The sequence below is a fragment of the Hemicordylus capensis genome, chromosome 3, assembly GCF_027244095.1.
Source record: "Hemicordylus capensis ecotype Gifberg chromosome 3, rHemCap1.1.pri, whole genome shotgun sequence".
Classification (NCBI taxonomy): Eukaryota; Metazoa; Chordata; class Lepidosauria; order Squamata; family Cordylidae; genus Hemicordylus; species Hemicordylus capensis.
The window spans coordinates 298,527,211-298,553,863 of record NC_069659.1 but is presented as its reverse complement, the minus strand read 5'-3'; the positions used below and the strand labels follow the sequence as shown (position 1 = coordinate 298,553,863).

Genomic DNA, 26,653 nt, shown 5'->3' with positions numbered 1-26,653 from the left:
CGCCACAGATATCTGCCTCAACACAAGGATCTTCTAACACAGAAGGTGGAAGGCTCCACCATCCCAACCTGAAAACTCTCAACTTGACTGCTTGGAGAATAGGCATTTGAATGACATATTCCTCAATGACAGGAATAAATCTACTTGCATCAAATACAACAGCAAGTGGAAGCAATTTAGGCTGTATGCATAGAGGCATGGGTTTCTGACTCATTCTGCTACTTTTTGCCAAGTCTTGCTATACTTCATGAACTTGAAGCTGGCCAACGTTTCTATCACATTTTATCTGGCCGCTATTCCTGCTTGTCATCCTGGATGAGACCGAAAGATAGTTTTTTCGCATCCAGACTCCAAGAGATTCCCAAAAGGTTTGAACAACCTCTGCCCGCCTATCCGATGGCCTACTGAACAATGGAGCCTGTCCCTTGTTCTGTCTGCTCTAATGGAGCCTCCTTTTGAGCCCATGGCAACGGCCTTTCCTTAACTTGTGACACTAAAAATGGCCTTTTTGTTAGCCATAATGTCAGCTCAGCAGGTCAGTGAACTAAATGCCCTTTGCATTGATGTCTCCTATATTAAATTTCATGAGGACAGGGTGGTGCTTCGCCTGGACCCTGAGTTTAGGCCTAAAGTGGTTACAGACTTCCACATAAACAGCAACATTGTCTTACCTATTCTCTTCTGGAATCCCACAACGGCTCTGGAACGTTCCCTGCATTCTTTGGATCTGAGACATGCGCTCCTGTTCTACTTGCAGTTGACAAAGCCCTATAGGAACACAAAACACCTCTTTGTGGGTTACAAGGGCAAAGTGAAAGGTTGCCAGATTTCTAGAAGGACTATCCCACTGGATTGTGGAACTCATTTCCCTGGCCTATAAACATCAAAAGGTGGAGCCCCAAAAGACCATACAGGCTTACTCTACCAGGGCTTATGCTACCTCTACCGCCCGTATGGCTGGCATTAAGCTCAAGGACATCCGTGCTGCAGCAACTTGGTCCTCAGAGCATACCTTTGTTAAATACTACACCTTGGACCTTTGCTCTGCAGCTCAGGTCAACTTCAGGGGTGTGTGTGTGCTTAATAGGGTCCTACTTTTGGCATACTTTACCCTCCTCCTGTCTCATTAGTCACCCACTCTAATGAGTGCAACGGATCACAATCCAGATAAACAGGTTGCTCACCTGTAACTTTTGATCTGGAAGTGATCCATTGCAGTCATAAGACCCTCCCACTGGCCCCGCTGCAGTATGTGAAGTGACAAAACATATGTTTCTAGAACCTGGAGTGCTACTTACCTTGTTGAACTGTGGACTGGTTCCATGCGATGGTTGACTCCAAATGCCGGTTCTTCAGGAACTGAGGAGAAAATGCTAGCCCATCCAAACTAAGGAAGTGCACCATGTGCAGGGGGTGGGGCTAAGCATGAGGAGCTAGTCAATTCTGCCCAAATGGTCCTGCACAGGCGCAGAATCCACTCGTATGACTGCAACAGATCACTTCCAGATCAATAGTTACAGGTGAGCAACCTGTTTTTATGGAATGTTTGTGATGCTGTATTCAGCAGATAGCACTAAATACAGAGATAACATCATCTGCTGAGATGATGTCAGGTGCTATCTTCAAGGGGTGTGAGAGGGGTGTGTGTGAAAGGGGTGAGTGAGAGAGAATGTGTGCAGTGCATGCACACTCACTTATTTAAGGATTCCATGAAACTTACCAGAAGCCCCTACAGAGAAACTGTTGACATGTAGGAGGATATTTATCATGAGGCATGCGGTGAGCTTTCAAAAGCAGTTTGACCAGATCTGGTAGGTAGTTGAGACTTCTATTGAGACATTTCTGCTTATGTCTTGTCTTTTGGTAGGGAGGTTGTGCAAGCTCAACTGTCCATGTCCTGGGGCTTCAGCATTCCCCACTGCAGAATTGGACTTGCTTTCCAATGGGTATCCAGACGGAGCAGAATGTACAGACAGGCTATTGCTCTGGAAACCTTTAGTGCTGCTGATACCTCTTCGACTTGGACTCACAGACATCAATGAAGCCTATATTGAAACTCTGAAGGTAGGGGGTTCATTCTTTTAGGATAATCTAATTGTTTGGGCAGCTGAAACAATGCTATATTGTTTACTGTGTATTATTTCTTCCTCCAGCTCTCTGGTATATACCTACCTTGCTGCAGTATTGAGCTTACAGTTTTGTTTTTAAATCTGCTTATGTATTTGTTTGTATTGTAAGCCATTTTGTTGTGCTTAACTAAAAAGCAAGATATAAAAAATTAAAATAACTAAATATTAGGACTGATCTAGTCTTAGTAGTAATCTAAACCTTAAGTCATGCCCTATTGTTAGATTGAATATGTGAAATGTATGATCCATAAATGTGAATGTATGGTAGGGGTGTGCACAGAACCGTCTGGCCCGGTTCAGTTCAGTCCGGTCCGGCCCCCATCAAACCCCACCCCCCAGTCCGGTGGGGTCCACAGATTTATTTATTTATTTTTTAAAAAATTAAAATGCCTCACAAAGGGCATTTGCGCATGTGCGGCAAAGGAGGCCCGAAAGAGCCCAAAATACTACATTTACCCAGCCGCGGCGGTGATGAGGGAGGCCGGCAGTGGGGGGGAACCCTCACGGACACCACCCCCCCCCTGCAGCCTACAGCAAGCCCCCCGAAAGGGCTACAGGTATTTAACATTAATTTTTAAAAGAATTTTTAAAAATTGCGGACCAAATTTGCAGACCTGTCCGGCAGTTTGGTTCTGGTCTGGATGGAACTGGAGGTGGGGGGGTTCGGTTCAATCCGGAACCCTCAAACTTCTTGACTGAACCGCCGGACCGGTTTTGCACATCCCTAATGTATGGCAGTTCTATTGAATATCAAGGCTTGGTGGACTTGTGCGTACACAGCCCACGTGCATTGAGAATTCAGGTTGGATGGTGAGTCTTCCTGAAAGACGGAAATGAGCCCAGAGGCTGCAGGAGATACAATGTCTAACCTCTATCTAATATCACTCTAACTTATATTTAATAATTAAGGTGCTCACATTTTATTTCCCCTGCTTCTTTTGAGTTGACTCTTCACAGTCTGAATCTTTTTATTCTCTTGCAGACCCAATAATAACATGGCTAATAACATGACTAAATTATCTTTATGGTGCCTGTAATCAGTGTTTAATTACCAATATTTGTCTCCATTACTCCATCTCTCTCCAGACTACTTTGAGTCATGTTTAGTTGGCTCCTTGAAAGCTTTTATGTATTATCTTTTTCTGTTCATGTGCTGCTCTTTGCTTGGATGGATGTACCTATGTCTACCAGCTTCTATGTGACTCATTGCGTGCCTGTTATTTTCCAGCACTGTTTTATGATGCCTCAGTCCCTAGGAGTCATTGGAGGAAAGCCAAACAGTGCTCATTATTTCATTGGATATGTAGGTGAGTAACAGTCATCCCTAGCACTGAGTGCATTAGTGAGTCATCTAGCCAAATCTGGGAGTGACCCAACCAAGGGAACAGAGCTATGTCAGACATTCATTGCCATGTCATATGGTGCACCTCGCCACTCCAAAACAAAAACAAAAAAAAACCCCACCCTCCTTTTCAAAGAGCACAATCTCTGTGTATCCTCTTTGTTTATACTGAGTATAGCTTTCAGAATAGACCTGGTCTTGGGACATGTTTTGGGGGTGACTGCCACCTTGTCCAATCTGTCCATGTTCTCTTTTGCGAGCGGTTAAGTTCTCCATGACATTGACAGTCCCGGTCTGATGAAAAAGACACAATATTTATGTGTGCTCTGCCTATGGGCAATTCAGTACTGTGTTTCCTGTTATAATTTCTCCGTGTGTGTGTCTATTTATTTACTTATTTATTTATTTGCTTAGGTGAAGAACTGATCTACCTTGACCCACACACTACTCAGCCTGCAGTGGAACCCACTGACAGTTGCTACATCTTTGATGAGAGTTTCCATTGCCAGCATCCACCCTGCAGAATGAGCATCGCAGAGCTTGATCCTTCTATTGCTGTGGTGAGTGCGTGTCTGCTGTGCACTTTCATGTGGTCTGAAAGCTCTTTATCTGGAACAGCCTTTCAGCTATCCAGTTATCTCCAGTTGATTGCTCTTCCTTGCAAGGACATTGGTGCAATGCAGTCTTCTCTCTTCTCACTATATAAAGTCCCCATATCTTTGCTATCTAAATGTGATTGTTTTTCAGAATGTATCTAAGCTATATTCACTTTTAATTTAAAGCATGAGAGATTACTATTTTTCATCTTACTTCCTGTTTTAGGTATTCTAAACCATTTTGCCTTTCCTTTGCAGGGTTTTTTCTGTAACAAAGAGGAAGACTTCAATGATTGGTGCCAGCAAATCAAGAAGGTTTGTTTGAAACAGGTTGTTTGTACTAAAGAATATATATTGTCTGGGGGGGACGTAATGGCTTATAAAAAGGGATCCATGTACAAGTTTTCAAACCTTTTGATACTGTGACATCCCCTCCCCCGCAAAAGAAAAAAACCAGGGGTTTTCAAACTATGGGTTGGGTCCCCTGAGGGTATTGCAAACAACTCTAGAGGAGAGAGCAGACTTGTTCTACAGGTGGTATTATGGGATATTTACTATATGCAAATACTTAAGTTTTCTCTCTTCAAAGCATAAGGACTCTAATACGCATTCAAACATTGCCAGTATTAGTGTTGGTTCATTAGAGAGAGAGAAATCCCAAAGCAATAGTTGAGTAATATTTTATTGGGACCAACCAGCTTTTGAGTTCCCTAGAATTAGAATTATTTGAGACTGAATGTGAATCTTGCTTGCTTGCTTGCTGATTGATTGTTAAATTTATATACTGCCTTTCATTAAAACAATCCCAAGGTGGTTTACAGCAAAAAGTTAAACACAAGATGGTAAAAAAGACACAAAATATTAAGTGAAAAATATTAAACAAATCTGATTAAAAATTTAAAACAAAAGCATAAAAGCAATACAGAGTATAAAGAGCATCAGCAGAGAATCAAATAAATGCCTGGGCAAAAAGCCAAGATTTTACACTCTTTCTGAAAGCTGTGATGGAGACCAAGGAGCGAATAGCCACCGGGAAAGCATTCCAGAGTCTGGGGGCAGCAACAGAGAAGGCAGTGTCCCGCATGCATGACAACTGATCCTCCCTCATTGTCGGCACCTGGAGCAGAACCCCATCAGATGACCTTGTCAAGCGGGCAGTAACCCTTGGGAACAGGCGGTCCTTCAGGTATCCCGGGCCCAAACTTTTAAGGGCTTTAAAGGTCAAAACCAGCACCTTGAATTGGACCCGGAAACAAACTGGCAGCCAGTGCAGCTCTTTCAGGATGGGTGTGATGTGCTCCCACTGGGCAGCTCCAGATAAAATCCTAGCTGTAGCATTTTGCACTAGCTGCAGTTTCTGGATATTCTTCAAGGACAGCCCCACATAGAGTGTGTTACAGTAATCTAGCCGTGACGTGACTAAGGCATGGGTAACTGGCCAGATCTGCCTTGAGAAAGGGATGCAGCTGGCGCACTAGCCGAAGCCGTGCAAAGGTACCCCTGGCCACCGCCTCCACCTGAGCTTCCAAAAGCAGAGCTGGGTCCAGTAATACCCCCAAGCTGCGTACTTGCTCCTTCAAGGGAAGTGCAACCCCATCCAGAACCGGTAAAATCTCTTCATCCTGATTGGTTCTCCTACTGACCAACATTATCTCCATCTTGTCCGAATTCAATTTCAGTTTCTTAGCCCACATCCAACCCATCACGGCCTCCAGCCCCCGATTCAGGACATCCACCGCCTCCCTAGGATCAGGTGACAAGGAGAGATAGAGCTGAATATCATCTGCATATTGCTGACAACTCAGTCCAAGTCCCTGGATGACCTCTCCCAGCGGTTTCATGTAGATATTAAACAGCATGGGGGACAAGACCGAACTCTGTGGGACCCCACAGGCCAATGGCCACGGAGCTGAGCAGTAGCCCCCCCAGCACCACCTTATGAACCCTTCCCCCAAGAAAGGACCGGAACCACTGCAACGCAGTACCTCCAATTCCCATACTCGAGAGGCGGCCCAGAAGGATACCATGGTCGATGGTAACGAATGCCGCCGAGAGGTCCAGCAGAACCAACTCTCCCTGTCTAGTTCCCAGCGTAGGCCATCCACTAGAGCGACCAAGGCAGTCTTAGTCCCATATCCAGGGCGGAAGTCAAGATTGAAAAGGGTCCAGATAATCCGTATCATCCAAGACCCTCTGCAGCTGGGACGCCACCACACGCTCTATCACCTTGCCCAAAAAGGGCAGGTTAGAGACCAGTCTATAGTTGTCCGGGTTGGAGGAATCAAGGGAGGGCTTTTTAAATAATGGTCTTACCATCGCCTCCTTGAAGCACGATGGCATCTTGCCCTCCCTTAATGAGGCATTAATAATCACCTCAAACCATCTACCTGTACCCTCCCTGGCAGCTTTTATTAGCCATGAAGGACAAGGGTCAAGAGCACACGATGTCACCCGTACACTGCCCAGGATCTTGTCCACATCCTCAGGCTGCACCAACTGAAAAGAATCCAACACAATAACACCAGATGGTACCAGAGGCATGTCTGCCAGAACTGCCAAAACTCTGGAGTCCAAATCAGCATGGATGCAAGCAACTTTATCTGCAAAGTGACACGCAAACTGATCACAGCGGGCTGTGGATTGTTCCTCCAATTTTTTCTAAAATTGTGGAGTGCTAGTGGAGAAAAAGCTAGGCGTGATGGAAAAGCCCAACGCACAGTAGTTGTAACAGCCAGATGGAGTGCATGGGGTATTATGCAGATTTAATTAAATTAGACAGTGCTGGCTATAAAACAGATTTCAGCTTGCACCAAGGGTGACTGGGACAAACAAGAAAGCATAGTATTGTTTAAAAACATAGGACAGTGTTGGTTTCCAATATTTGTGTGGTTTAGGTGAGTCATGACCATCTTCCTCTTTAGTTTCACACATGTGCATTTTAAAGATAAAGTTAGATTTCTAACACTTAAAGAAAGAAAAGATATAACTGAACAGTATCTAGCACCATAACAATGCCTGAGATGTCCCCATTCATTCTGAAGGATATATAGGTTCTTTCTGTGCCTTTTTGCATCTGGTACAGTTATAAAGTAGCTGTTTCCTTCTTAGGACTGACTGACTTAACTAAATAAAATAGAGTCATCTGTGTGCATAGCACTTTACAAATAATTAGAAGACAGGTCCCTGTCCTAAGGGGCTCACAATCTAAAATCATGTGGTAAAGAGAGGAAGGGAGAGGAGTGGAGGCAGGGATAAACTGGGGGAAAAGATGTGGTTATTTCAGTTATACGTAAAGATAGAATGGAGACTAGGGAACTGGCAAAAGGCTTCGTGGAAAAGTGAGTTTGTAGTATAAAGCAAATAGAGGCGGTGGCATAACTGAAGCATTCTGGGAGCACTTCTAGACTTCACAGTAGAAGAAAAAATCAAAAGCAAAATAATGAGGGAGTCCAGATCTCATCTCAGTCCTGTGAATTGCTGTCTCTGATTACCCACATAGGTAGGTAACAATCAGAAGAGCTAGGAGAGTCAAAACATTCAAGTGGGTTGCTGGTGGTTGTTTTTCACCCTTGTTCCATAGGTAGGGCTATATGTAACTCAAACTATCATGAGTTTCCTTCCTTTGTGTAATTCTCCTTCTGCTAGTGATAGGGTCCTATTCAAGTCAATATATCTGAGCAAAAATAAAAAAGGGTGTTTCATGGGAGAAGTGCAAATCACATATGGGATGCAGATGACATAGGAAGCTGCCTTATACAGAATCGGATCATTGGGCCATCTAGCTCAGTGCTGTCCATTCTGATTGGTAGCAGCTTCTCCAAGGTTTTAGGCAGGAATCTTTCCTAGCCCTACCAGGAGATACAAGGAATTGAAGCGGAGACCTTCTGAATGTAAGCAGATGCTCTACTACTGGAGCAATCAAAACTTTTTTTCATTCAAAAGGGCAAGAAAGTTAAAAAGTTGAGATTCTTAGGGTGCTGAATTTTTCAGCCAATACCTACTCTCTATGTGAGTTGAGGAAACCTTTGCTTTTTAAGATGGTTTGTACTGATACGCGATGTGGCTTAATGGCGATGGTATGATCTTGGTCAGCATTAAGTCCCTTTCCTTTCATTTCCTGCAGCTGTCACTGATCAGAGGAGCCCTGCCAATGTTTGAACTGGTTGAACATCAGCCTTCACACTTCTCTAGCCCTGACGTTTTGAATCTCACTCCAGGTAATGCTTACATTTTTAACCATTTAAAGGGTTAGGTAAGAATGTCTTGATGCTTATGGATTTCTTGATAGTCCAAATGCATAATTATGTTGAAAGCTGTAGAGGGACTAAAATGTGCATTGGAAGAAGGGTGGGATACAGATCGTAACAAGAAAATTGTAATATTTTGTTTGTAAGTCTGTTTGGCACAACAAACTCTTGCAAAAACTCTCGAATCCTAAAACTAGATAGAAGTGCTTGTCTTCATGCAACATTAACACAAGATCTTAGCATAACTTCATAATCTGTCGCATTATGGTAATGCAGAAGTTTGCCTACTCAAATGCAAACATCTATTTGGTTGCAGAGCAACTTTTGGGATCAGGCCATTGTTGGAGATGACTGATCAATCAATCAGTTTATTGTGGTCCAAAACCAAACTACATAAGTACAGATTATACCACTTACACCAAAATGAACAAGGAGAATTATGAAAAGTTTCACATACTATACTATTCTGTGAGCATTTCCAAATCCATAGTCTTCAGTAGTGGGTAAATTTCACTTGAACATATAAGGTGCTGTATATTAGGGATGTGCACAAATCTCTGTTCGTGCAGTGGTTCAAATTCAATCCAGTATGTGGTTCTGCAAACTGTTTTGGTGGTACAAGAGTGGTGCCAGGTAGGGGGAGGGTGGGCAGCAAGAAGCACCTTTAAAAGTAAGTACAGCAGGTCCTTATCTGTGTGACAGCTGCTCCAGGCAGCTTCCTGCTGCTGTGGCACTCCCCCCAACAGCTCGCACATGGCTGCACAGTGCTGGGACACACATGGCCTCTGTGTATGCATGGAAGCCAGTTGCATGCTGCCACCACCATATGGGCTGCTGGGAAGAGCGCCACAGCAGGAGGAAGCTGCATGGAGCGGCTGTCACACAGATAAGGACCTGCTGTACTTACTTTTAAAGGTGCTTCTCGCCGCCACCACCACCTCCCCCCGCCCCCACTCTTGAACTGCCAAACTGATTTGCAGAGCCATGTACTGGTTCAAATTTGAACCGCTGCACAAACTGAGGTTTGTGCACATCCCTACTGTATATTAAATTAGCATGAAATCTGAATGCTCCCAAGCCAGAGTCCCCCAAGCAAGCAACTGTTATATTGTCACCATCATGCATTTGTGTCTGTCTTCCCGTGCTCTTTGATGTTTTGTTTTGGCATTCTAATGATACACTTGGAGGATGGAGGACAGACGCCCATGTCCCCAGGAGAGAAAGCATGTCTGGGCACTCATTAAAACTTTCAATCCAAATACTTTATCTAAACAAAAGCTAAGAGTTTTATGCAGTGTGGATCATGTGCTTGTATAAGTATAGTATGCAAGGGAATTCACACAGCTATTTCAATTTGAAGAGTGCATCATTGTGACAATCTTAAGATGCTACCATTTTCCAGCACAAAGTAGTATACAGATATTCAAAGACAACTCCAAGTTCAACTGGGCAGGAGCCTGTTCAATGTCAGCTGATCAGAGTGACACTTTTTACTGCCTGAGCAAAATTTCTGTGTTGTGCTGGCTGTTGAAGCAGTCTCAGTCTAAAGGATTTTGTGACTTGATGTGTGTTTCTCCAAGTGGTATGAGCTGGTTTAAATAAATACAGGTCTAAACTAATGATGCATTTACCTCTTGCCTTGCAGACTCTTCTGATGCAGATAGACTGGAAAGATTCTTTGATTCAGAGGACGAAGACTTTGAAATCTTATCACTTTAAAAACAAATACCAATAAGAAGCTAACTCTGCCAATCTGTGTTGTGGGGGGAGGGGAGCTCCTTGGAGAGCCCAGGGCTACCAGCTTTCATAGGTGCTTGTTGACATCCCTGCCTCCCATCCACCCCAGCATTCCGTGCAGCCTTGGAGCAGAGTGGATTTTCTGCAGTGGGATCAAGAAACGGGTCATCATTAAGGCCTTAATAGCTTTAGCCAGGCTTTCTCAGTGCAAGAGTACCTGCAGGAGTTGGATGCAGTGTTTCCTAGGAGCTGAAGATTATTTTCATGTTAGCAGGCCCAAAGGCCCATCCAGAGTAATAGCAAAAGCCCTTCTAGGTGCTTGGTTCTTAAAAGTTCTCTCTATTATTAGGGAAAGCTTATCCCGTTTGCTTCTGTCTCCCCTTTTTGTAGTTCGGTGTGGAAACCAGCATATGATGATGGCAGATAACTGTCTCCCTAGCCCAACAGGCCATGTTCTACATCACTTGTGGGTATGACTTCTTTCAAGACGGAATACACCAAGTGCTGGTAGTCCTGCTCTAGTTTCTCAAATATAGTGCTTCCACACAGACAGATTACTGCTTTTGAGTTCTGAAATTTTGTCCTATTAAGCCACCATACCTCTGTTCAGTGGTGTCATTCTATAAACTACAGAAGCACATCACACATAGCAAAACTTACACTGAGAAGCATGGGCCGAAGATATGGCTTTCAGGATGTGGAGTAGGGAGAACAGAGGCAGCTGCTCAAGCAGTGAATATTTCAGAGGCCATTCACAGCATCTCCAAAAGGATGAATGGGCAAAGTTAGGAAGGGCATGGCTTCATTAAACATAGCCTCTATTTGTTGGGTATTTTTCTATTCCATATTAGAAATATGGTGGCTGCTACTTAATAAAATGTGATGGTGGAAACCTACCAGTTCACTTGAATTTAAAGTACCTCGGCTTCCTTTTGATTGTTTCTTTGTTCTTTTTTTTCTGATCATGATATCTGGAGATTGTAAATTGATATAAAATGGGTTTTGCTTTGCTGACACCAAAACATTTTAAAAGCCTGGTTTGATTAGTACCAGAGGCAGGTCCCCCTCAGTTTCCCTTTTTGAAACACTACACACAGTAAGGCTTTGGTTGTGTGGTGGTGATTCACTTGTTTTTCAGTTTCATGTTGTGATTCTCAGTGAGGTATAAACGCAGCCAGATTTGCTTATCTGGTTTCTGAAGAAACTCTTGGCGAATTCTGGCTATCTTGAAAAGTTAATTTACAGACCTTAACCTAGGCTGAAGATTTTGACTGTTGCACTCTAAAACAGTAACGGGGCTCCTTTGTTTAGCAGGAGATGCAGGGAATGGCTGGATAGGACCCACGTTTGGCACATTTTCAAAGTTGAATTATTTAGCTCCACCAATGGATGCTGCAGGTGGCAAATATGTTTACAAAGCATTCTTTCCTGCATTTATCAGCAGCACCATCAGCCTAAAGGTGGTAATAACCACCTATAAAGTAACTGCATACAGGAGTAACTAACCTATTGGCGGTTGGTAGGTAGCTCTGGCTGCCCCTTATATTAAGCTGCCAGAAGGCAGAGGTCTGAACCACAATGCTTATCTATCATTATGTTATAACTTGCTGTCTTTCTCTTGCTGTTCCTCCTTTCCTCTTGATCATAGACTTTTGGAGGGAGAGGAGGCAGAGGAAGTGGGGCTGTGCTCCATTCATCAACTGCTTTCAATTTGTATCTGAATAAAACAAGTTAAAGTCCTTTGGATTTCTGGTATTTACTTCTTACACTGGCAAATCAAATGTTAAACCAGCTGGAAAATAGCAAATGGGTGTATTTGAGGCACTGTTGGTACAAATCCTGGTATTAAAAGGAACCAAAAAACCACGCAATCCTAACAAGTCTGAAGAAATTAGCATGGTGTTAATACCCTCCCCCGCCCCCCAGTGGTTTTAAAAATTGCTTATACTGAATGCAGTATAAGCAATTTTAACTTAATTTTAATTTAACCTTGGAGTTCAAACTAATTATTTAGCAGGCTTTGGGGAAGTAATGTCCGAATAGATCTATCATATCTGCCAAACTGAGCCCCCTTTACATTTCAAAAAAGATTCATAATATGAAAAATGAGTAAAACTCCTTCTTGGGGATAAGAGGGTTATTCATTTGTTCATGTATAAAGGTTGTGAAAGTTCTTTAAGTGACTTGTAGAGAAAAGCTGGTTATAGTTCTCATATTTGCTTCCGGAACAGACAACTTGACAACAAGCTCAAACTTACTAAAGCCAGAATACCATGGCCATGAATCTTAACTGCACAAAAAGACACATCTCCCCAAAGGGGCATTTGGCTTGTTTCTTTCACCACAGCCTCATTGAACAATAAGTTAAGAGTAGGGAGTATCTTGATCAAAGAAAGCCAAAAATCTCCCTACGCACACTTGCATAGCTCTGTAAATCCTAGCCCAAGTGTCCTGGGAAAAACAGCACACAATATTGACACATACACAAAGCACACATTCAGATGCTAAAATCAAAATGAACATGCATGGGCATACTGCAGTCCTGGCAGAACAGTGATATTTAATGGAATTAAGTTATTTTCATTAGTGTTTACTCTGATTGGCAGCAGCTCTCCAGGATGAGGCAGAGGCTAGTGGTGTGCATGGAACCATGGAGGCGCAGTCCGGCACTGAGGGGGGTTGAACTTTAAGGGCGGGGGGTAGTATTCACCCCTCCCGCCGCTCTTCCCCCTCTGGCGCTGTATTTAGAAGTGAAGTTTTGGGGGCGGCAGCGTTCCTCCCTGCCGCCCCTGCCCCTGTTGTTGCCAGGAAGTAGTGTAAATAACAGCACACATGTGTTGTCACGGTGCGCACGCCTGTCGCCGCCATGTGCGCGCACGCTGCATACATCACACGCACGCTTTGTGTGATGCATGCGGCGCGCACGCCTGTCACCGCCGTGTGCACGCACGCTGCGTGTGATGTATGTGGCGCGTGTGCGCCACGACGGCACATGCGTGCTGCTATTTACACTACTTCCTGGCAATGATGGGCAGGGGCAGCAGGGAGGAATGCTGCCGCCCCCAAAACTTCACTTCTAAATACAGCACCGGAGGGGGAAGAGCGGCGGGGGAGGGGTGAGTACTACCCCTCCGCCCTTAAAGTTCGACCCCCCTCAGTGCCAGACCGGCCCGGTTCCAAACCAGTTTGGAGGCCTCCAACATGGCCTCCGGACCGATTCGTGCACATCCCTAGCAGAGGCCTTTCCAAATTCAGCTATGTAAGACTTTAACTGGAGATGCTAGGGATTTAATTGGAAACTTGCTACATGTGTTGACTACAGAGCTTTAACATCCATCCCATGCTTAGATGCAGAACTTGTAGGAAAGAATGTGTTGTACAGTGTGTTAGTTCTGTATGCCAAAGGCAGCATAGGGCCAAATACCTTAAAAACCGGTCCCGAAAATCACTAGGAAGAGAGATTCTAGAACAAAAAATAATTCATACTCAAGAACTACTGTTTCCTGCAGCCCAATATCTACGAGTGAGCTTAAGCTGTAATAAGCAGACACACACTGGAAAATATTTAATAGGTAAACTACCCACCCTCAAACTCTAAATGTAAACATCACTTTAGATATAGTGTATTACACACACAGACAATCTTGGGGCACTTCTTCGTCACATAGGAAGCATTACTTTTAAGTTGGTAGGTACGCATGTGGGTACAGCGGGAAAGCGTTAAGTGAGGTCACCTATTCACAACTGCAGTCTTTGCTGGAAACATGAACCATGAAGCTCTGATTGCATGGATGAGCCAGAAGGATTATTATAGTGTCATATCATAATTCATGTTACCAACAGTGATTGCAGTTGTGAATAGTCACTGGAGTAGGAATCCCTTATTTTATTGATGCAGAATTGTCACAGGTTGTACCTCTTACATTTCAAAACTTTAGTCTCACTGCTAACTTTCTTATTCCCAGCATGTGTGTGATATACAGCATGATGTATACAGTGTTATGACAGAGAGAAAGCGCCAACTGAGGATGAAGTAGAGTGTGGTCCACTTCCACAGAACCAACAAGAGACATGGCCTTTAATTAATTAAGTCTCTTACGTGATGCCCTGGATCCAGTGGGAAATGATCAAATCGCATGGCAACAAGTTACCACAATACTATCAAATCCCAACATACGAGAGGAAAATTGCTTCATCAAGTCCCATATAGTCCAATCTGGTTTTGTGAGAAAATAAGTTAAAAGAGAAAAGTTACAGAACAGAAGATTCAAATTCCTTCAGGATCATTGAGGGTTATTTAAAACCAAAGTGGAGACTAGGTATACCACAGATTAGATCGTCATGCTTAAATGGAGTCAAAGTTATAGCGGAACACCCACTTTTAAAATAGAAAGGCACACAAACTAACAAATAAAAAGTAAGTCACCAGACAAGTCAAGGAATTTGGTGAGTGCATTGCTATGAGTAATGTCTTTAAACACAACAAAAGAGGAAACCAGCCAGAGACAGAAGAAACATTATGTAATATGCTGAAAAGTAGTACTGGAAATTGACCAGGAAATTCTATGTAAGCAAAATAAATTATTTGTGTTAGCCTTCACTATAGCACGTTAGAGACTCAAACCATTGTTTGGGGAATGCATCTGAAAAACTATGTCAAAATGTAACAAAGGATCCAGTTTTAGAACTATTTAATTATAGAAAAAGTTAGCGTCTAGAAGGCATTCACTCAGGAGTTATTTTAAGAACTAGGAAATTGGCATCTTAAGTAGATGTGTAACACTGCTAGAATAAGGTTCTTTACCAAATGACTGTAGAGCAGGCCCCAAACTTTTGGCTCCTAATATAGTTAGCACAGAGGCTTTTTACGTTATAAGAGAAGTGACTACAGGAAAACATGCTAGAGGGTGTGCTTTTTGTTGTTAACATTATGTAGAGAGATTTCTTTCTTCCGAAAACACGAAAACCTCAGGATCACCCAGTGACGTTAACTAGCAATAGGGTTCCCAGCCATAAAAACAATGAATGATACCTTATGGAATATCCCACTACAGCAATATCCACTATAGACATCTCTGAAAATAATTAGACAAAATCACAGAGGATACACCTATCATTGGTTTTCATCTATGATAATGACATCAAGCTTCTATGTTTTGAGGTGGTATATCTCCAAATATCACATCCTGAAGCTAAAACTACCATATTCTATGCAGCAGCTGGCAGGGTACTGTTAGAGGCAGAACAGCAAAACGGGCATAGCTATAATTGAACACGATGGGGGTGTGGGGTCAAATGTCCCTGGGTCTCCGACGGAGGGGGACCTGGCTGGTTTCTCTGTGCTCCCTCCCTTGTGCCTCTCTGAAGAAGTTTAGGAGGGGTGCCAAAGTCCATCTTTATTTTTTTGGCCCAGGACCCACACCAGCCTCACTATACCCTGCAGCAAACTACATAGCCATTGGCTTGATTCAACAAGGCAATTCTTATAAGAAACAGCCAATAAATAGAACATAGCCTTCATAGCCTTATAATTTAGTTTAAGAATATATTTATCTTCACCAGGTACCATGATAAACTCAGCCTAAGGATCCCTTCACATGTGACTTTTTTCCAACACAAAGACTATGTATTTTTTAAAAAACCATCACACACACCATTCACTGGTGAAGAGTGGTGGGTTTGTTTTTCTACAAGCACATGTATTGGGAAGCTGATGCAGACATTAGCTCTGTGTAGGAAAGAAGCAGGAATGTGCACTGGCCGTGGGTCAGCACCATATAAATGAAAACATCCAAACTTCAGCATCAACAGGATAAGCATTTTCCAAGTTATCTGAAGTCATCCTGTCCAGTACAGAGTGAGTTTGAAGGCATTCAGGTATTTACTGGTAAATCTCTTCTCCACAAAATGTTGCAGCTCTTTAAATAAGCTATGGGGCTAAAAAACAGCAGCCACCATACATTGAGGCATAAGTCTCTCTCTAAGTGGGGTAAAAAGAGCTTGGTCCAAAGTTCCCCCACCCCCATCCCAAGTATTTCTTTCAGTACAAGTCCCTGCAGAACTGCTTCCAAGGGAGACTGGGTTTTCTTTTGTAAAAGCCATCAACTACCACAGGAAGGAAGTTAGATTTTAAAAAGCAAGACTTCAACAGCCCTACTTGGTCTGTAAAGAAACTACAGACACAAACACTGGTGTCTGAAGGTGAATAGCGCATATTTTGGCTAGATGACTTCAGAGGATGCGACCTACTAATTCTATTTCCACAGTTCTCCTACGGGCATGTGCCGAGCCTCTTGCATTGCCTCCTCTGCAAAGGATTTAATTTCGTTGTGTAGATCATCTATGCTCTTCGAAGCATCGATCACCTGTGTCCAAAATTAAAATATGAAAATGAATTATTCTTCATGCATGGTTCAGCTAAGCAAGGAAGTGTCTGTGGAAGAATTCCCACAAGGGACATTTCAGAGTATACTAAAGGCACTACTGTTTGATGTTTTCTCTCACACACCCATTTTACCTTCTAGTATAACTACAAGGAGAACGCTGCAGAAAGTCCCCCACTTTTACACACAATTGCTGAAAAGTGAGACTAGACCACCACTTAAATTAAGCCCATCACGCAAACTGTGGTACCTGACAGAACAACTAATTGTTTATGATTGCCTTGCACTATTATAGGTTGGTGCAAAAAATATAAGCCATTGCAATTAATGAGGCTTATAAACTTACACATACATGGAAGCAATTCCCACTTGTCCATTTCAGATGCAGTGCTAAACTATGTTTTAATGGTATGTGAACAGCATAAGGGAACAACTGGTTCCCCTCACTTTCATACGTGAGAGTGAAAGCTTCTGCTGCTCTTCCTGAGAAAATGCTTTAAGTGTCTGTCTTGTCCTTACAATTTTTCAGCTGTTTTACCACCTTTAAGCTGTACCAGAATGTTACCTGTAAGTACTTTGACTTAAGATATTAGATGGTGTGCTAGGAGTTAGAAATTACTTTTAATGTTATTTTTCGATACCTACCTACTTCTTTACCCTCAGTCCTGTTTCTATAGCCTAATACACTAATTTCTTTATGAAGAAATACCTAGTACTGAGTGTGGTGGTTTAGAGGTTCTGGGGCAGTACTGCCTCCTACGTGCTAGTTACTGGCAGAAGCTACCTTGCTCATGAGTAATCTTAGTGTAGGGCGGAATTAGTTTGGCATCCTGCTTGCAGTGACAAAGAGGGCTAAAGCAACCCTAAAACTATGATTACCTCTTAGTATGAGGGTGGTAGCAAGCTACCAAGATCTCTAGAGAACACTGGAACATGGGTGCATGAGTCAACCACCCAAAGTTCCAATCCATTCCACCACACTCCCCTCCCCAAAATGAAGGAATCAAAATCAAAAGGAATCAAAAGAGGCACCTTTTAAACGTGATGATTCTCTTTATTGAGCAGGGGGAGAGTAACTGGCCCTATCCACCCCCAGCACAGTACCTCCAGTGACTGTTGCTGGTGTCTATCCTATGTTTCTTTTTAGATTTGGGGACAGGGATCCATCTTATTTATTGATTATTTCTCTGTGTAAACCGCCCTGAGCCATTTTTTGGAAGGGTGGTATAGAAATCACTCAATTAATCAATCAAACAAAATGAAACATTTAAAGGAAAATATATTCCCAGCTAATGCTAATAAAAGTTAGAAATAGATTTTAAAAATATATTTAGATTTACTAGTAATTTGCTATACAAAGCTTGTTAGTACTTCTGAATCAAATTTCCAAAGTATACCAAGACAAAAACAATGCCCACTTGAGTGTACTAGAAAAATAGGCTTGGGAACAGTAACTAAAAATAGTTTCCATTTAAACCTGCAGTTTGTTAGGGGGAATGGCAGTAGCAGGGTTAAAGACAGCACCTGCTGCCTCCCATTCCTGCAACAAAATTCCTTGCTGAGGGAAATGCTGTATTATGACAGTCACATATAACTCGTGTTCTAGCCAGTAGTTCTTCAAAGTCAGACCAAGAACTGGGAGCATAGTCACCAGAGAACTACATCCCATCAATGGCTACAGGGCTATCAATGACTACTAGTCTGGTGGCTATAGGCCACCTCTGGCCACAGAGGCAAGATGCCTCTGAATACCAGTCGCAGGAGAGCAACAGCAGGAGAGAGGGCACGCCCTTACCTCTTGCCTGTGGGCTTCTCAGAGGCATCTGGTGGTCCAATGTGGGGGGAAGGATGCTAGAATAGACAGGCCTTGGGCTGGATCTAGCAAGGATGTTCTGATTCTCTTGGCTGAGGAAATACAGAGCTGCATATTTTTAACTTCTCTCTCTCAACCCTAGCATTAACTTGGCTACTATGGTTCTGCCTTCGCTTTCTCTTCTATCATTTATGGTAGAAGATAACTATACCTACAACTGTCATAGCACAGCACTGCTTCATATTCAGTTTTCTGGCCTGAAAACTAGAAAGAGAGCATGTCACAGCAGAGGGCTTTATCTCCCATTCAGGGAAGAGGAAAGGATCAAGGCCACCTTCTGAGGCATGAGCATGGTGTGGGTGACCACATCCAGGCTGATCTGCATTTGTAGAGCAAAAGTTGGTCATGACTAAGCTCTGCTGAAAGCAATGAGATCATAAGAACAGCCCTGCTGGATCAGGCCCAAGGCCCAAGGCCCATCTAGTCCAGCATTCTGTTTCACACAGTGGCCCACCAGATGCCGCTGGAAGCCTACAGGCAGGAGTTGAGGGCATGCCCTCTCTCCTGCAACTGGTACTCAGAGGCCTCTGAGGCTGGAGGTGGCCTCTAGTCCTCCGACTAGTAGCCAATGATAGACCTCTCCTCCACGAAGTTATCCAAACCCCATCTAGTCTTGACTAACTTAAGCCCCATTTGTTTCAATAAGACTTAGTCATAAATTTAATCAGGATGCTGCCCATAGTTTTCTTTCCTGGACTTAATTTCAAGTAACCTTTGTGGCCTGCTTTTCCGTTCAGACGCTATAAAATTTTTAAATCTCCTAGAAGTATCTTTTGGTGGCGGAGAGTGGGGTGGTGCTAAGAAATCTCACTTAGAAGTCTTTTACTAAAGTTTCACCTCTTACCTTCCAGTTCAAAGTTTTATCTTTTATCAGATGGTGGTAGCATTGTAGTACTTTCTCCTGAAAAGACCCGTTTTCATAGCGTTCATTTCCAAAGTCTCCTCGTTTGGCTGCTTCAGGTGTGCTCAGCTGAAGGAAGAGGATCAAGTCTGGCTTTGGAAGCCCCACATCAGGCTGCTTGCACCACTCCAAGGAGAAGTTCTGTCCACAGAGAGATGCAGGGAATCTCAAGCAGCAATCTAATATATAACCTGGACTGTAGTCCTGATCTTCTAAACTGCTTAAATATGATTGAGGCTAATGGGAAGAATTATTATAAGCAGAACAATAGTCCAGGACCTTAAAAGTGATAGGATGAAGAAGCTATCAGAAATAAGTTGGGCCAGATTCACAACATAGTCGTAGTAACATGATTTCAGATTACTTCAAACTTAAATCAGCCAAGATTCTAACATTAGCATAAGCCAGTATATAAATATAAAGCCTGGTGTTCCGATGTAATGTTTTGTGCATGCAATAACTTTGGAAATGAGAGGCAATGTTCAGAAGACAGAGTGCTTGATTTGGACCTCAATTCAAGTGTCTATTATTATTATTATTATTTTATATTTATATCCCGCTCTTCCTCCAAGGAGCCCAGAGCGGTGTACTACATACTTGAGTTTGTCTTTCACAACAACCCTGTGAAGTAGGTTAGGCTGAGAGAGAAGTGACTGGCCCAGAGTCACCCAGCTAGTTTCATGGCTGAATGGGGATTTGAACTCAGGTCTCCCCAGTCCTAGTCCAGCACTAGTCCAACTACTAGTCCAACTCCCCAGTCCTAGTCCAACTACACCACACTGGCTCTATTTAGTGAATGGCCTGAGGCAAATCACAGTTTCAACCACAGCACATCAGCTCCAAAGGTCATAATACCATTTCTCATACTGATAGCAGGAGACTTTATAATTTTTTACTTTGTTCATCCTTCCACGCCTGAGAAGAACACTTTATATTGTTCACACTCCATCTCCTAATGTTTCCGTTTCTCATAGATCCAGCCACATAAAGCAGTAAGAATATAAAAGGAGACCGAGTTTACAAATTCAAGGTTGATTATTTTAGATGCTCTTTGATTTTTTAAAATATTTAAAAGACTGTACCTATGCTATCCTCTGCTAAAGATGCTCAGTTCTTCTGAAAAATAGATTACTGCTTTAAGATGCTATGCTAAGTTATATCAGTATGGGACTCTCTTTCCACATTTGTGAGGTTTATATTTCTTTCCTGCCCTATTCCAAGGGTTGGAAAAGATTATAACCTTTTCTTCTTGTGTTATGCTCCCAACAGCCAAGGCTGCAATCCTATGCATGCTTGTTCGAGAAGCCCCACTGAACACAGACTACTTCTGACTAAACATGCTCAGGATTTGGCTCTTCACAATTTAGATTAATCTCAGAGACAATGGTTTGTCAAATGCCACCCAGTAAGTTTCATGGACTAGCAGATTTAAACCTGCTCTTATGCCCAGTGCTGAAAATTTCTACAGTGAACACTGGCCAATTCAACTTGCTTTAATGTTAGATCTGATGCCCCCACAAACACCATCTTCATACTAATCTAATATGTGATATTTGTGACTCCACAAATACCATACTAAACTAATGTGCTTTTTTAAAAGCCTACCTCTTTAGCACTTGTGAAGGCTACTCCAGAAAAGGCATATCTGTCCACTACCAGAGTCACACCTCGATTTAGCTTCTCTTTAATCATTGGCCTGAACAACAGAAAGACAGACATAGACATAACAATAATCAGGCAAAAGTTGGAACAAAGCAGGGATGTGGGGTGGAAAATTTTCTTGTATTATATTTTTCCATAGAAATATTCTAAAAATGCATTGCTTCATAAAATCAGTAACAAATGGATACAATAGCAGTCAAATTAGGCAATTTCAGTTGTAGAGCTTTTTTCAGATAGCTATCCCTAGGAAGCATGCACGTATAATAATAATAATAATAATAATAATAATAATAATTAATAATTCAATTTTTATATACCGCCCTTCCAAAAATGGCTCAGGGCGGTTTACAAAGAGAAACAACAAATGAACACTCTTCACTTATGTTAAATGTTATATACATGTTTCTTGTGCCTTCATTTTCTCTCTTCAGATTTAAACAAGATAAGAAGAATATGCTGTGTCAAGTCTTAAAAATCTTATACGTATTTCAGTAAAAAGTAATATCTGTGTAAAGCTTTACTTTATTTGAATATAACCTTTAAACAACATTAAGAATGCTTTACTAATTTAGTATTTCAGTTTTTGAAGGAATGAGGCTTGAACATCCTCTTTTTGTATATAGGATTTCTGTATTGCAATTACTTTGCTTACTCTCCGTGTTAAAAAACTGTGCAGCTACTGTTCTACAGTTTGGTTTTGGAGGGAGAAGAATTGTACTGGTTTAATTTTGGAGGGAAGAGAGGGTTTGATTTGATATGGTATGTTTTAAAATAATGGAGGGAATTTGAGTTGTTTTGATTGGTTTGCTAGAAAAGATTTGAAGGGAAAATGTAGAAAATAAAGAGGCTGCCTTCAGCAGTGTTACAGCAAGTTGGAAAGCTGAAGAGAATTCAAGTGAAGAAGTGCAAGTTGCTGTTGGAGACGATCAGGTGTTGGAAAGAGAGCTGAGAAATCACTGGGAGAGTTGTGACTCTCTGGAGGCCTGAATCACTCCTAAAGCAGCTGAAGGAACAGTCTGGGATTTAACCCCCCAACCAGGAAGAAAGAGCAGGACCTGAGGCTGAGCAAGGCACAAGCCTTGCTGCAGAAGCTGACCAGAAGTGATTGCAATGGGACTCTTGATAAGGGCTGTGAGTGAGGGCTCAGTATTAGTGCAGGATAGACTGGACGCGTTTTTCTCATTTTATTTGTTCCTTTTGCTCATATGGTTGCTGTTTTGTACTAAATTTTCCAAAAGAACTACTGTTTTGAATTGAACTACTGAAAGTAAAATTTTCTTGTTTTGAAGTTAAAAATTTGTAGCTTCTGTCGGTTTCCCCACCCTGCACTTAGAAGCCTTTCCACCCTACCTAATCTTGAATGAGACAGAGGTTTGGAGAGCTGTTTTAGTAGACCAGGCCAGAGGGTCTACAAAAGTCTGCTGCCAGTGGTGAAGTTTAAGATCACGGGGCTGGCTGAGTCCAGGCTGTGACACTTGGTAACAGCACAGTGAGATCTGTGACACATTTCAATTACTTTTTGCTATTAGGCTTTCAAATATTTTTACATCACCTAGCATTGCCATGGTGCACTTATTTTAATTTTGTTTACTTCATCTAAGTAAAAGTAACCAAATGACGGGATTCCAGGGATATATGGTCTGAAGACATAAGATACAAATACCTTGTTGAAACTAAGTAGCTGTAGTCTATAGTCCCTCCCTAATAATGAGGACCTTGGAAACAACTTCTCCAAATCAAAAAGACTGCACTAACACAATTGTAATAATAGGAGCGGAAGATTCATGTGGGTACTTTAGTATTTGACAAAAACATTCTTTACACTTGTTCCCAGCGATTAGCAGAAAACAACAGATGAACCGTGTGGTCCTCCAAGTCATTCTTCTTTTCCAGGTAGGAACTTATCAGCCGTCCAATTTCTGTTGTTCTTTCTATAAGAAGAAGAGAAGACAATGGGACAAATATCTCCATAGCTCTGTTAACTCTCTTTCAAAGTTGAAACCATTAGCTTAATGCAACTCTTTCATCTGAGGGAACTTGTTAAAAAGGCAGAAGCTGACATCCAGACTAATGAAGCGATGCTGAACTGGTGCTACAGGGGAGGTGTGGTTTGCTTCTCTCCCCTTCCCTCTGAAGCCAACTTGTCCTGAAAATATATCCCCGAAGGTCACACTGCTCTCAGGGACATATTTTTGAGACTCACAGTCTACTATAAAGGGAAGGGAAGATCAATGAAAAAGTGCACCATAGCACCAGTTCAGTGTTTGCGTTTTGTCAGTCTGGGTGTTGGTCAGTAGCATTTAGTATCAGGAATTATAAATTCCTCAACATCCAAGAGAAGCTGAGAAGATTAGCACATTTACACAACACCAATCCCAAGTGTACATTACATTCACAGTATTACTAAACACACACCAGTGCTAAATCCTCAGTCACTACACTTGTCACTGTATGACAGGAATTATTTTTGCATTCCTCGATCTCTTCCATCCCTGCATCATGATGTGTTCTAGTGCAGCCAGGCCCCCACCCCTATAGCCACTGTGGAGTATCAGTCAAACCCAACTGGCACATACACACTAAATTTGAAACAGAAGCAAATGAAGTATTGTACATAACATGTTTTCAAACAGTTCATAACAGTGCATTTTTCAAAAGGACAATGAAAACTGAAACAGGTCCAGAAGAGCAACAAAGATGTGAGGGGCCTGGAAAACAAGCCCTATGAGGAATGGTTGAAGGAACTGGATGTGTTTAGCCTGTAGAAGAGAAGTTAAAAGGGAGATATAATAGCCATCTTCAAATATATGAAGGGTTATCACAGGGATGTACAGAACATTTCAATGGTGTCGGTGAAACGTTTTGACTCAAAACGGGCTGTTTTGAGTATTTTGAGCTCAAAATGCCCTCTTTAAAAGGGGACTGTTTTGAGCTCAGAGCAGAATCCTGTTTTGAAACATTTTTGAGTGCTATTTTGGAGGCCTGTTTTTCCCTTGCTGTTTTGGCACTGGTTTCCAATTGGCTTGCCATCTCCTTGCTTCTTGGCTTGTTAGCATACAAATCAAATGTTGTCATGGGCAACTGTGCCCCCATTGGCTGGAGGGAGGCGGGGACACTTTTGGGGGAATTTCAAAGTGTATTCAAAGGGACTGGGAGGCAGAGAGAGTCCTTATAATGTACCTCTCTTGAAGAGGATACATCAGAAGAGGAGGAAAAAATCAAGGAAGGTTTGATTTTGTGGTTTTCTTTTCTCAGCACCGAGTATAATATGCTATGCTATTGCTGTTATAACTGTCTGGTTTGCTGGATCTCAGACTGATGAAGACAAAACTTGGGTGACTTCCTTTCGTGAGTTGTGGCCTGTTTTGTTTGTGAGATAATGTTTTGGTAAGAAATGGACAGTAGCAGCTCTCTCTCTCTGTGTGTAATATTTCTTGGTGATTGGTGTGATGAGCTCTGTCTGGTCTTGAGACTAACTTGTGCTTCACTCACTGCTCTGCAATCTGCATTGCAAGGTGTACTGAGTCAAACTGTGGCTGAAGTTGCTCTAGTTGAGCTTATGGCTATGCTTGCTGCTAAATAAAGGTGTTGCTGTGGCAACTGTTGCAATGCTAGGGAGTAACATAAGGAGCCATAATTGTGTGTGAGAGAGCAACTTGTGCCAATGATGTTATTGCAGCACAAGTACTGTTGCTGGCAGTGGATTCTGGGTCAGCGATTCCTTTTTTGGCCTGTGTTTAAAATGGGTGTTCCTTGTGGGGAGGGACAGATTCCCTGTTACTACAGTGTTTTTCAAGGCAGAGTTTCAAAATGCATTGCACTCTGAATGCAGCTTGTTCTGGCCATGGGTAAACTTCATTGTTCCCCATGGGTAGCTCCTAGGGACACCAAAGTGGGTTGTGTGTGGTAGGGCATGATGGGTGCTACTGACCACCCAAACTACAAAAGAAACAGGCAAGCAGGCAATTTTAAACAAAATTTTAACCTTTCCCCCAAACCCCCATAGGATCCATTTCTTTTGAAGGTTGGTTGATAGGTAGCACCCATCACGCCCTATCAAACCCTTCCCCCTTTGGTGTCCCTAGGAGCTACCCATGGGGAACAATGGGGTGTTTCAAGTTTCCCCATTGTTCCCTATGGCCAAAACACATTCTTCCCTATGGCCAAAACACATGAATTGTTTAGTTTGTTCTGATGAAACAACTGGGGACGACCACCGTTTCAATAAAACGTTTCAGCCATCTGCATTTCATTTCGAGCACCAAACAGAACACACAATCTGTTGCATGCACACACCTAGTTATCACATAGGAGGAGGAAGAAAACATTTCTATGTTGCTCCTGAGGGCAAGACTAGAACCAATTTCAACCATTGGTTTGAAATTACAAGGAAACGGATTCAGCCTGGCCATTAGGAGGCATTTCTGAACTGTAAGAGTTGTTTGACAGTTAACAATCTGTGTTGCTCAATGATGGGTCCTCCTTTGCTAGAAGTTTTCATGCAGAGGATGGACACCGTAGCAGTTTCCTGCTCTTGGCAGAGGGCTGGACCAGAAGACATCCAAAATTCCTTCCAACTCCAAAATTCTATTATTCTAAGCAATTTTGCAAAATGGTTTCAAACAGACCCACAGGAAAACACACATCAACTATATTTCCTCATATCAATTATCCAAATGCATAGATGTCAAGTCAGGAAAACAGTGGGGTTACATGCATAAGGACAAGTAACTCAGTATAAAGTTACTGCAGTGAAGGTGCAACCCCAACGAATGAAACTTTCCCCATCCATGCACCTATATGACAGGAAAGGCTGTGCCTGTTGAATTTCAGCCTGGCAGCCAATTTTCAAAGGCGCTGGCGCTCTCCCACGACGGAAAGATAGGACAGCGCTTCTCTAGCACAATGCTAAGGCAATGTAAGGAAGGTGCTGCTGCCCCAGTACTGTAGCCGTACCAGTCCTACACCCCACATACCCGGGAACCGAAGAAGTTCGGCCGGGTGTCCCATCGTCCGCAGGGCCTCCACCAGCCTCCGGCTCTGTGTACTTTTGCCTGCACGGTCCACCCCCTCAAGGACAATCAGCGCCCCTCGTCTGCCCGCCATGATATACACTTGTAGTCACCCTGAAAGAGGTTGAGCAGCTGCAGCTTCCCGCGCTTAGCGAGGGCATAGAAGAGAGCCCGCCCAGAGTATAGAGCGACCGTAGAGTCCAAACCGGAAGCGGAATAGGAGGAGCTACTAGAGTTTAGTTCAAATGAAGCTCCTTTTTGTTTTCTGCCCACAACCCCTCCCCTATCGTATTTTCATTCTTTTCATTTATTTCCGACGTCGGTTGCCTCCGCCTCTCCAGGCGTGCTTGTTGGTATTAACCCTTCAGTGTATTTTCACCTGTGACGCACAACCCTAAGCACAAGTTACTCGGAAATATGAAATCTTTATTTTATAACTGACAGACTTCCCAGGAAGGGTGTTTAGAATTGCAGCCTAAAGCTGCAAATTGTGTGTAAAGTAAAAAACTTTTCAGAGATTTGAAGGCTCCCGTAAATGTGCACGTTTTGGTTGCAAGCTTCGATGGCGTTTGACAAGCAACATGTTCGCACACCCGCCGCGTCGTGCCTGAACAACTGTGGAACTTCTAAAAAGTCATAATGTAAAAGAACGAAGTTAATCCACATATCAGATACATGTAGCACTGTAAAAAGAAAGGAAACTCCCTTGAGGAACCTTCTTTCCTTCCCTCCTCAACTGACAAGATCAGAAACTTCTGAAGCAACCACTTT

The 26,653-nt window shown here is 42.7% G+C and overlaps 2 protein-coding genes across 3 annotated transcripts in view; one reads left to right on the top strand and one right to left on the bottom strand.

Annotated features, from left to right (window-relative positions):
• Positions 1 to 11,790, top strand: part of ATG4B (autophagy related 4B cysteine peptidase) — a 42,886-nt gene extending 31,096 nt beyond the window's left edge. The window contains exons 8-13 of the mRNA XM_053307054.1: positions 1,868 to 2,064; positions 3,358 to 3,436; positions 3,886 to 4,031; positions 4,326 to 4,382; positions 8,191 to 8,284; positions 9,960 to 11,790. Coding sequence (XP_053163029.1) covers positions 1,868 to 2,064; positions 3,358 to 3,436; positions 3,886 to 4,031; positions 4,326 to 4,382; positions 8,191 to 8,284; positions 9,960 to 10,033 — 647 coding nt within the window. The 3' untranslated portion in view covers positions 10,034 to 11,790. The remainder of the gene's footprint in view (positions 1 to 1,867; positions 2,065 to 3,357; positions 3,437 to 3,885; positions 4,032 to 4,325; positions 4,383 to 8,190; positions 8,285 to 9,959) is intronic.
• A 1,801-nt stretch (positions 11,791 to 13,591) lies between these two features.
• Positions 13,592 to 26,155, bottom strand: DTYMK (deoxythymidylate kinase). Of its 2 annotated transcripts, XR_008319149.1 has the most exons (6): positions 25,847 to 26,155; positions 22,693 to 22,801; positions 20,814 to 20,904; positions 19,152 to 19,349; positions 15,084 to 16,416; positions 13,592 to 14,267 (listed from the first exon to the last, which is right to left on the bottom strand). XR_008319149.1 is itself a non-coding variant. In XM_053307778.1 (5 exons), exons 1-5 carry the CDS (start codon positions 25,974 to 25,976, stop codon positions 16,306 to 16,308), a joined length of 639 nt encoding a protein of 212 aa, XP_053163753.1. In that variant the 5' UTR covers positions 25,977 to 26,155; the 3' UTR covers positions 13,592 to 16,305. The 2 variants fall into 2 exon arrangements, 1 of the variants encoding a protein (XP_053163753.1); XM_053307778.1 differs by having other exon boundaries at positions 13,592 to 16,416.
• Between the last annotated feature and the right edge of the window lie 498 nt (positions 26,156 to 26,653).